Here is an 11982-nt window from a genome sequence, read left to right on the forward strand (position 1 = left end):
AATATCTGCAGCTGAACTTGTATTTATTTGGTTGTAATTCCAGTTTATCTACAGTCTATCTGATTCCTCACAGTTCAAGTTCCAGTGTCTTCAGATCTACTTTGTCCTTTTACAGACACGTAGGACCAGAGGTCTGACTCGGTGAAATGATGCTGCAGGTCTTCAAACATACTATGACTCAGTAGCCACATCTGGCAGCTGTTCTACCTCCATGTCAGAGCAGCTGAGGACCAAGTTCTAGGAAGGTCAAGTCTCTGAAGAACCAAGCTCTGGTTCTCCACTAACTCCTCCTGATACTGCTACTACTAACAACAACAGCAACAACAATAATAATAATAATACTTCATTGCGTTTTTCAAGACACTCAACGACGCGGTGCAGAGAAGGTAACAACAAAACAAACAAGAAGAAGATGAGCTCTTTGTGTTCCTAGCATCAGATCCTCCACAGCAGCAAACATCTCTGCGACTGTTCACGTCTCTGCTGACCAACATGAGTTCTGAGGAGTCAAACTGAGAATGTTCTGCTGCTGACAGGTAACGAACAGACTCACCTGGACGGGTACCCGGCGGCGCTGATCCGGATCGTCTCCAGGACTCCGCAGGCCCTCAGCTGCTGCACAGCTCTGCGGGAATCGAACCTGCAGCGACAGAATCACGTTAACACCGACCTGCTGTGGATCCAAAGTAGACGTAAACCGACGGAAGACTGTCATCAGCAGCTGAGCGACCACCGTCACTCCGTTATTAAGAAACGCGTCCATGTTCTGGTTCTGTAGAACATCTCCACCACCTCCATCCACCAGCTGACCTCCACAGCCAACCGGTCTACAGAGGATGCTGCTCTTCACACTGCACCGACTCCTACCGACCACCAGGGGAGCTGTGTGAGGAAGCTTCCATAGATTTTAGCTCCACCTTCAACACTGTGATCAGCGGACTGGTCTCTAGACGGAGGGACCTTCACAGCCCTCCTGCTGCTGGATCAAAGACCTTCTAACCAAGCAGAGCGTCAGAACAGGACACCAGCTCTGCTCCACCGTCAGCGCTGTCCATACGACTACATCCAGACCTCCAGCACCATCAGCAAGTTCAACACCACTGTGCTTGGAGGAGACCAGTCCTCCACAGACGAAGTCCAAAGACTGACGTTCAGAGAACCATCTGGTTCTAAACTCCACAAAACCAAAGAAGTCAAGCAGACTGATCCACTAATGATCAGCAGGGACCGTGTGGAGAGAGTCACCACCAGCCTCTGAGCAGAACTCAGAACACAGCGGGCCGACATGAAGAGCTGGGACTCAGCCGCGGGCCAGACGGGATGCTGACTGAAAAATGTAGTACGATTGTGTCTGTTTTGCTTTATGTCCAGAATATATGACGACGACAACAACAACAACAACAACAACCAACACAATAAAATAATAATAATAATAATGATGATGACGACAACAATAACAATAACAATAACAATAACAATAACAATAACAATAATAAGAAATCTTTTCATGTGGAAACAAACTTGAGTTCTGTTTAAACCTTGACTCTGGAACAAGCAAAGCTGAATGTTATGAACATTAGAAATCACAGATACATCAGCTCAGCTCGGTTCTGAGCTCAGAGCTGCTGATCAGACAACAGTCGACACGCCAGCGCGCTAGCAGAGCATTCTGTGTAGCGTTAGCAGTGCGTGCTCTGACAGATGTGATATTATCTCGCGGGCCAAATACAATCACACCGTGGCCAAATGTGGCCCACGGGCCTGAGTTTGACACCTGTACCTTAGAGGGTCATCAGCTGTTCACTGTTCAGCTCTCGACGTCTCAGTAGAGCAGCAACATTCTGAAGGACCCATCCCGTCCTGGACAGGGTTAGCCTCAGTTGGAAGCTTCAAGTCCATCAAACCACAGACAAACAGGCTGAAAACAGCTTCTGCCCCAGAACCACAAGAGAACCACAAGAGAACCACGAGAGAACTGAACTGTGACAAACACACTGAGCACCTGTCTGGACCTGAGGACCTACTGCTGCTGCACTGTGTTCATGAGGCATGAACAGAAAGCTGTGCTCCTACCTGATCTTCCTGCTGCTCATCAGGACGCAGCCGGCTGCAGAATGAAGCCGTCAGCTGAGCTGCTCACATGTGACCGGATCATTTCATTTAAACCTGAACAGGGCGAGTCTGTGCTGAACCTCGCAAACACATTCTGAGACTGAAATAACCTCCAACAGTCAAAGTCCTGCAGCTCTGACACACAACGACCACGAGGGAGGAGACGACTCCCACATGTCTTCTGTCGGTGTGACGCAGCCATTAAACCATTTACAAGGTTTCAGAAGGACTCCGGTCTGTCCCACAGCCCGATGTGGTTGTTCAACAGACTACATGCATCTATACCTGGTGTGAAAGGTTCGGTCCAAACATCCTCTTCTGTTAATTTGTCTGTTCAGGACAAACTTGCCTGTTTATACATCATAAGTCTGAAAGTTCTGCAGCGTTAGGGGCTTTGAGCGACCCCTTAGACCTGCTCTGGATCTGGTTTTGGGCTTGGAGTTAATCTGATGGAACGTCTGAATAGAAACTGAATGTGCTCCTGCTGAGAGGAAGCCGGTCTGTCAGAGGAACTCACGAGAAGGCCTCCTTGTCGTCGTTGGGTTTGATGCAGCGGACGTAGTGAGGCGTCGTTGCGTTCAGAGTCTCCATGAGCAGATGAAGAGAGCTGCGGAACTGAAGAGCACAGAACCTCATTAGACCCAGCAGTGTTCCTCAGAGTTCTGCCGAGGGAACAGAGACCCACCTGGTGTCCCACTGTCTTCCTGTGCTCCTTGTTGGGAACTTTGGGAACCGACTTTGCCGATCGGACGTTCACTCTTGATGACTTGGACGAGGACACGTCGTCTTTCTCGTGGAACAGGTCTGCGACGAGCTGGAACTGAGGGGACAGAGTCCATACACATAACACTGAAACACTTTATTGTTGTTTTTTAATTGTTTATTCTGTTCTTATTGGCTTGTTTTATTTATCTTTAATGTATCGTCTTTTTCGGGGGATTGAACAGAGTAAGAATTTCATTGTGTAGTACAACTACCTGTTTTGCTGTGCATATGACAATAAAACTCTTGAATCTTGAATCTTGAATCTCATACCGACAGAAAGTATCAGCAGAACAAATGCAGCAGCTTCAGAACATCAGAACCTGCAGGTTCTCCAAGACTCTAGATCTTTTTTTTTTTTTTTTAAGTTATTTTTTAGGCCTTTGTGCCTTTATTGGATAGTGTAGTCAGAGACAGACAGGATGGGGGGAGGACATGTGGGACAGGACTCGAACCCACGACCTCCACATGGGGACTGGAGCCCTGCACATGGGACGCCAGCTCCACCAGGTGAGCTGTAGCGGCGCCCCGAGACTCTGGATCTTTTATCAGTGGTTACGAACCAACAAAGGCATGAAAACAAGACGTCTGACAGCAGACGAGGTGAAGCTAAAGCTGCAGGAAGCTCACTGGTGGTAAACTCAGATTTAAAGGGTTCTGGTTCCGGTTGTGGCTGTGGTGGGTACCTGGCTGGCCTTCAGGATGTTGATCTGCTCCTCGTAGACGGTGTCTCGGTTCTTTTCCAGAAAGCCTTCACACTGGTACTCCACCTGTGAGCAGAGGTCCTGGTTTTAGTCTCACTCAGAGTCAGTTTGTTGAAATTAAATCTGAGTTGTTCTGAACGACTGCAGCAGCAACATAAATCAGAACCGTCTGCTAACAGGATTCAGTCAGAACCTGAGCAGTACTGAGCCCTGAGGAACCCCACAGCTCTGGTTGCTGTAGCGCCTCAACATGCTAACACCTGTTCTCCGGTCGCTGCAGCCCCACATCTGTCTAACGATGAGCATTCCCTGGATCAGTGTCTGACCAGCACCAGCACCAGCACCAGCACCAGATCCGTCCTGTGTCACTCTGGTCGGAGGACATGAGGAAGTCGCTGTCATGGCGCCGTCGCGGCTAAACTCCCACAATGCTCTCTGCAGTCTGAGTGAAGAAGCTCCTCCACAGAAACGTCTGAGAAGCAACAACATCTGGATCCATCCTTCAGCTTATCTGAACACTCAGGTTCTACTGGAGAGTGCTGTTAGAACTGGGAGAACCCTAAGGAGCTCATCAGATGAACCCTGCCTGTGTGGAGGTTCCTGGAGGAACCTGTACCGGCTCAGTCCAGAGAGGTTTGACTGATTTACTGTGTTTTAAACCCGACGGCAACGTTTCAGCAGCTGGGCTCATCTTCAGCTGCTCACCTTGTCGGCGAAGTGGATGATGATGAAGGACGTGTTGGACATTCGAGGTTTCTGGAAGTGGGCGCTGCTGGAGTGCTGCTTGTAGAGCTTCTGGGCCCAGTTCTGATCCGTTCCCTTCGGAACCTGTAACACAACAATAACTTTAATTCAGAAGAACACATGTATGGTGCCGTGCTGCTCCACGTCTGCAACAAGAAGAAGATCTGAGCTTCAGACTGAGACCCTTGGAGTGGATGCCAGCAGCTGGTAGCGTCAGTATTATGGGATGTCTCACACTGTGAACAGTCTAGTGTCTATGACATAGAGTCACAGAAACAATCGGTGGTTGGTCAGAACCAGTTCTAGACAATGAAAGGATCATGGTACCTCCAGAACCTACCAGGACCACCTACAGGCAGGATCCAGCACCGTGACTGTCACTGCAGACCAAATGTTTTGCTTCACGGTGAATTCTGCAGTGCTGACATTCAAACGGTCCTGTAGGTGTTCTGAATCCTAAAACTTTGGTTCAACTTGATCAAACTACTACGAGCAGAACCGCCTGTAGCTTTGGGGCGGCTGTGGCTCAGGTGGTACAGCGGGTCGGTCAAAGGAAGGTCGGCGGCTCGATTCCGCCCTGCAGCCAGTGTCCTGGTCGTCGTGTCGTTGGACTGGACGCCTCTCCACCTGCCTGGTGTGGATGCGTATGAGGTGGTGGTCGGAGGGCAGGATGGCGGCCAGGCCTCTGTCAATCTGCCCCCCCCCAGGGCAGCTGGGGCTACAGCCGGAGATACCACCACCGGATGGATACCTGGCAGTGCTCAGCGTCTCTGAGCTGAATAAACCTGATCAGTTATGATTATGAATGAAGCTCCTCCGGTTTGACACTCAAAACCAAGTCGGTGATTCTTACTTTACACTCTTCGTCCAGCAGGTCCAGGATGCCGAGTCGAGCCTCGATCAGGTCGATGCAGGGCTGGTTGTCGTAGAAGTCGATCAGAGTCCAGGGGATCTGCTCCTTCATGTACTCCTCCTGCTCCAGCTTGAACACATGCTGAGGAGGAGAACAGCAGCATGTTCACATCATCTCCACACAGCAGCTCAGGCAGGAAGTGGACGGTTTCTGAGGACTCACCGAGTTGAACTGCTGCTGCAGCTTCTCGTTGGCGTAGTTGATGCAGAACTGCTCGAAGCTGTTCACCTCGAACGTCTCAAACCTGCACACATTCACACACACCGCTGTCTCATCACACTGAGCACAACAAGTGAGGATGTTCTGAGCTCAGATCGGCTCGGTACCAACAGGAAGCTCGAGTTAGTCTGCTGCCTACAGCCACGTTCACACATCGGTACCAACAGCTGACACGTCAACAAGAACTCAGGCTCGTCTCGCTGACGCAGCTCCAGACGCAGGAACGCTTGATCCTGACTGAACTGGATTTAATGTGTGTTTCATGAACCTCCTCAGAGTCTCTGTCGTGGTCCCGCTGCTGCTAAACTCCCACAATGCTCTCTGCTGCCACCATGACTGTAGTCTGAGGCTCCACCTGGTGGAACAACCAGCTACTACAGCTGGTCAAACTACATGAGGTGTGTATTATGTAGCATCAGCGGATAATGTGGATTAAATGACTCGGATCGGGGCCAGAACAACACCCGACCAGGACATCTGTAAAACAAACTGCCATTTGAAGAACCCGGTGAAGGAGGCGTGTGTTGGTACCCGTAGATGTCCAGGACTCCGATGAAGGAGTGCTGCTTGGAGGACGTCTGCAGCGCCATGTTGATGTGCTCCACGATCCAGTCGAACATGCGAGCGTAGATGTGCTTGGCGAGCGCGTCGCGGGCGTTGGCGGCCTGCCGGCTGGACATGTTCTTCACGTAAGTCTCGGCGGTGGTGGACAGCTTGCGGTGGCAGAGCCAGTGCTCCATCTGCTGCAGCTCCACGCCCAGCAGCCGGCAGAAGCTCTGCAGGTGAGGGTCGTTCCTCTGCAACACAAACAGCACGTCAGATCCCAGGAGGATGCACCTTCAGCTGCAACCGTCACTGCAACGCACCGAGATGTGGCAGGACTCTCCGTCCCTCTCAGAGCAGATCTCAACGTTCCCCAGATGGAGGATGGAGGCGATGACTTTAAAGATGCTGCTCTGACTGCTGTCCTTTATACCTGCTCAGACAGACAGACAGACGTGTCACACCCTGAAGACAACAGACCGTTCAACCGTCTGAACCTGAAACCCAGCCGACGGTTAAAATGTCCGTTCTCTTTTTCATAACGGACTGAAGTGTGAGCAGTGAGAACTTTGCAGATGAAAATAGAAAACTTCAGGTCAGAATACGTATCATTAGAACTAAGTTTGGGTTCCAAACATCAGACCAAGTGTGAACAGAACCTCTGAGCAGTCCAGTGTTGTCATCCCGCTTCGTTTCTCACCGAGTAGCGTAAAAGCTTCTCTGGTCTTCTTGAAGTCCTCGGCGTCGTTCACGCCCTCAATGAAGATGTTCTCTCCTAAAGACGTGTAGGTGAAATCTTCTGCGCTGGCTGAGGAGGACAGCAGATGGTCAACAGCTACAAACGGAACGTTTCAGGTTTATTACCATCAGGGTGCGTCCCTCCGGTTGTATGCTGCGTTCGGATCCTTTCGAGTCCATGAGTTCTCCCATTTCCTCTGCAGCAGCTTTTGGTCGGCTCACTTGGAAGCTGCTGGTTAAATACGTGGACCAACATGGCTTCACCTGTATCAGAAACTTCCCATGATGCTCTACTGCTCAGACACATGCAATCACATGTGGCTTCTACCAGCTCCTGGTCAGATCAGAGCTGACTTAAAGATTTTATTGTGTTTTTAAAGAGTTAGAAAGAGTCAGTGGGCGCCCCATGAACAGGGGCTATAGTTAGCTGTAGTTAGCTATAGTTAGCTTATAGTGGGTTCGACTCTCGCTCACGAACCTTTGCTGCAGATTTCTCCCCATTCCTCTCCCCCCTTTCCTGTCTATCTCTACTGCTCTAAATAAAGGCGAAAAGCCCAATATATATATATACATATAAATATATATATATATATATAAAAGTCAGCAGCTTGTTTACTGGACAAGCTAGTGGCTAACAGTTGTTGGTGGCTAATGGCAAATGGTTGTTGGTAGCTAATGGCTAATGGTTGTTGGTGGCTAATGGCTAACGGCTGGCGGTTAGCTATTGGTGGGTAATGGCTAACGGTTGTTCGTGGTTAATGGTTGTTGGTGGTTAATGGCTAACGGCTGGCTGTTGGTGGCTAATGGATAGCAATTGTTGGTGGCTAACGACTAATGGTTGTTGGTAGCTAATGGTTGATGGTTGCTAATGAGTAATTGTTATTGGTGGCTAATGGCTAGCAATCGTTGGTGGCTAATGACTAATGGTTGTTGACTGCTAATGGATAGCAATTGTTGGTGGCTAATGACTAATGGTTGTTGGTGGCTAATGGTTGCTACTGACAAACAGTTGTTGGTGGCTAATGGTTTTTGGTTGCTAATGGCTAACGGATGTTGGTGGCTAACGGCTAATGGTTGTTGGTGGCTAATGGCTTATGTTGTTGCTGCCTAATGGCTGCTGATGCTAACAGCTAATGACTGTTGGTAGCTAATGGCTAATGGTTGTTGGTGGGTAATAGCTAACGGCTGGCTGTTAGCCGCTGGTGGCTAATGGCTAATGGTTATTCATGGTTAATGGTGGTTGGTGGCTAATAGTTGATGGTTGCTAATGACTAATGGTTATTGGTGGCTAATGGATAGCAATTGTTGGTGGCTAATGACATATGGTTGTTGGAGGCTAATTGTTGATGGTTGCTAACGACTACTGGTTATTGGTGGCTATTGGCTAACAGTTGTTGGTGGCTAATGGTTGTTGGTTGCTACTGGCTAATGGATGTTGGTGCTAACGGCAAATGGTTGTTGGTGGCTAATGTTTGTTGGTGGCTAATGGCTTATGGTATTGCTGGCTAATGGCTGCTGATGCTAACGACTAGTGGTTGTTTGTGGCTAATGGCTAATGGTTGTTGGTGGGTAGTGGCTAACAGCTGGCTGTTAGCCGCTGGTGGCAAATGGCTAATGGTTATTCGTGGTTAATGGTGGTTGGTGGCTAATGGCTAAAGGCTGGCTGTTGGTGGCTAATGGATAGCAATTGATGGTTGCTAACAACTAATGGTTGTTGGTGGCTAATGGTTGATGGTTGCTAATGGCTAATGGTTATTGGTGGCTAATGGCTGCTGATGCTAACGACTAATGGCTATTGGTTGCAAATGGCTAATAGATGTTGTTGGCTAATGGTGTTGGTGACTAATGGCTGCTATGCTAACAGCTAATGGTTGTTGGTGGCTAATGGCTAACAGTTGTTGGTGACTAATGGTGGTTGGTGGCTAATGGCTGGCTGCTGGTGGCTAATGCTTAGCAATTGTTGGTGGCTAATGACTAATGGTTGTTGGTGGCTAATGGTTGATGGTTGCTAATGGCTAATGGTCACTGGTGCTGTGTGATAAGATGTTGTAAACTGCGCTATACAAATAAAGCTGAATTGAATTGATGCTAATGGCTAATGGTTGTTGGTTGCCAATGGCTAATGGTTGTTGGTGGCTAATGGATAATGGTGTTGGTGGCTAATGGCTGCTGATGCTAACGGCTAATGGTTGTTGGTAGCTAATGGCTAATGAAGCGCTATGAGATGACTGTTGTTGTAAATATGCGCTATACAAATAAAATTGAATTGAATTGAATTGAATTAATGGCAAGCAGCTGGCTGTTGGTGGCTAATGGCTAGCGGTTGTTCGTGGCTAACGACTACTGGTTGGTACCGAGGCAGAACCAGACTTACTGAGGCTGAGGTCCTTGAACTCTGGTAAACTGGCTGAAGCACACAGCTGGTAGAAGATGTGATAGTTCCTCTCGTCCTCAGCCTGAAACACAGACAGCAGAACTCTTTACTCAGAACAGTCACAATGTTAATCTGAGAGCCTGATCAGGTGGGACTCACCTGGAACACGACGCGAGACTTCTCCAGCAGGTACGTCCTCATGTTGGCGCCGATGATGTGATAATGTCGGCTGAACCCAATCTGGATGTACTTCCCAAAGCGGCTGCTGTTGTCGTTCCGAGTCGTTTTTGCGTTTCCGATGGCCTGATGGGAAAAAGACCCGTTTAATTCAGAGTGAGACCTCCCTGTTCAGCGGCACCCCCTGCTGGGGGGATGCCAACTGGTCTCCATGGAAACAAGTGTGTCATGAACCCAACTAAAGTCTGCAGTCAGCTGAGGCTGAAGAGTATTTTCACTGCGGATTGTTTTCTGCATGAATCGATCAGCTGTTTGGTGGATCAGAGATTCCTCAAACATCTGCTTTCGTCCAGAGATGTTCAGTTCAGTGATAGAGGAGGAAAGAAACCAGAACATGTTCACTGAAGAAGCTGAAGTCACAGAGTTTAGACTGTTTTATTAAATTACTCAAACCGATTAATCAATTATCAAAATGCAGATTAATTCAGAAGCTAAGAAATGATTCAAACGAACTGAGAATTATTAGCAGCTAATAAACATCTGGAATCATCAGGTGGTTGGTTTGGGATGAATAAAACTGTTTTTGTTTTCTTACAGCAGCACCATTTAAAGAGTTCATGAGCAGATTATCTTCAGCAGCTTGTGTGAGGACGTCAGGCTGACAGCAGCAGGATGACTTCAGCTCAGTGTCAACACAGGAACTCTTTCATTGAGAGCTTCTCCTGTTCCTGTGAGTGAGGAAGAGCTGGTCTGGATGAAACATCTGGACCTCACCTCCATGATGGGACTGGAGGCCAGAACCTTCTCCTCCACGTTGGTGTCGTTGGCCGACCCGCCCACCGTGGCGAAGAACCTCATGGCGTATTTGGCAGAAACCGTCTTTCCTGCTCCCGACTCTCCGCTCACGATGATGGACTGGTTCCTCTCGTCTCTGCAGAACAAGTTTCATGATTCAGCAGCTGAACACAGAAACTGAGTTTTTTGGAATATTTTGACAGAAACAGTCGATACGAGAACAAAAGGTTTCATTTGGAAATGTACACCAACGACTAACTGATCCAGTTCTTAAAGTTCTTTCATCTTCAGCGACTTTCAGGCCTTCAGCACTTTTATTTATTCGTGATTTGAGTTTCTTCTGAGAATATTCAGACTTTATGTTCTAACGAGGAAATCTTTCTTTCCGGCAGCATTTCGCTCTGAACGTTTTCTCGTCATGTTAAAACATCTTCACACTTCAACACATTTCTATTGTTTAGTCGGTCTGCTCTGATCGTCACCAGCTGAAGGACTCAAACTAAGACAGATGAACTTCCTGTGTGTGACTGCTCCAGTGAACATGTGATCAGAGGATGTCACAATAAAAGCAGCAGCTTCCTGTTCAGCCCAGTGCGTCTCTGCTGTGATCACTCATGCGGCCGATCGATCGGCTCTACCTGGCCATCTGCTTGTACGCCTCCTCGGCCACAGCGAAGATGTGCGGGTCCATGTCGCCCATGTTCTGGCCGCTGTAGGCGTTGATCACCTCCTCGCCGTAGATCTGCAGCTGCTCGTACGGGTTGATGGCGACCAGCACGATTCCTGAGAACAAACGGCATCATTGTGAACAAAATCAGAGCCGAGCAGGAGGACAAACAGTGAAACACATGATGAGAAAACGAGTGAATACGAGAACGAGATCCCTGTGAAGAAGAAACACTCAACAATAGATCAATAAAATGCAAAATACATCAAAAATAAAACCTAAAAAAGGTTCAAAGAAGAATACATCACGGGTAAAACAATAAGATAAAATAAAGACAAAACAAGAAATATGTGACAATCAAGAAGTTAATGTAACAGAAAATACAAACACGTACACGAGAAGGTAAAAACACATGACGAGGAAAGACAAGACGACAGCAAGGGAAGTAAATCACAGGCTCAAACAAATAATAAACAAAACACAAAGAAATAATATCACCAATAAACAAAATGCAACTCAGGTGAATAGAAAAGAAGGTAAAGAAGATTCATCAACTGACAAAAAACCAAATGCCTGAAGAGAGGAAGGTCAAACTACAATTCAATGATAGAAAAATAGACTACAATGTAAACAACATAAATTATAAATACAGTAAATGAGGAGGAAGAAACAATAAACAACAACAAAAATCCATAAAACTGACAAATACATGAAGAACAAAAGGCTGATCAGTGGGAGTGAGTGAACAGGAAGGTGCTTCACCAGCAGATGAAGCAGATGTTTAGGAATCAGTGGGCTGAGCTACAGGCAGCAGAACACCCACCGCAGTACGTGTAGATGTGGTTGGACTCCAGGAACCGGACCCGCAGGTTGTGAAGAACAGCAGGTTCATGGAGGTAGCTCAGAGCCGTCAGGTCATTCTCTCCCACCAGGATGTCGGGGTTCCGAAGGAATGGCAGAGGGTTGGACTTTGGACCGACCGGGTACTCCAGGGGCTGGATCAATACACAATCAATACACAATCAGTCAACCCTCCTCAGAACACCTGGTTCTGGTTCTGCAGAACCTCTAGCTACTGACCAGAGTTCTACCTTCAGACTGTGAATGTTCCAGAGGTCCAGGTCCTTCAAGTCCACAGAGGAGGGTCCAGATAGATCACCTTAATGGACTGTTTCCATCATTTCTGAGCCTCAGAACTTCATCACATAACTTTGGTCTAACGTCTATGACAGAA

The 11982-nt window shown here is 47.9% G+C and overlaps 1 protein-coding gene across 1 annotated transcript in view; it reads right to left on the bottom strand.

The window, feature by feature from the left end:
• myo5b (myosin VB) overlaps positions 1-11982 on the bottom strand; it is a 45025-nt gene that overhangs the window by 23645 nt on the left and 9398 nt on the right. The window contains 15 exon segments of the mRNA XM_008298015.1: positions 554-640; positions 2630-2727; positions 2798-2932; positions 3561-3644; positions 4284-4406; positions 5176-5316; positions 5398-5479; positions 5986-6251; positions 6321-6430; positions 6698-6805; positions 9110-9191; positions 9269-9412; positions 10061-10217; positions 10720-10864; positions 11572-11743. Of these exon segments, the coding sequence (XP_008296237.1) occupies positions 554-640; positions 2630-2727; positions 2798-2932; positions 3561-3644; positions 4284-4406; positions 5176-5316; positions 5398-5479; positions 5986-6251; positions 6321-6430; positions 6698-6805; positions 9110-9191; positions 9269-9412; positions 10061-10217; positions 10720-10864; positions 11572-11743 (1934 nt within the window).

This window comes from Stegastes partitus, unplaced genomic scaffold, assembly GCF_000690725.1.
Source record: "Stegastes partitus isolate 25-593 unplaced genomic scaffold, Stegastes_partitus-1.0.2 Scaffold1271, whole genome shotgun sequence".
Taxonomy (NCBI): domain Eukaryota; kingdom Metazoa; phylum Chordata; class Actinopteri; family Pomacentridae; genus Stegastes; species Stegastes partitus.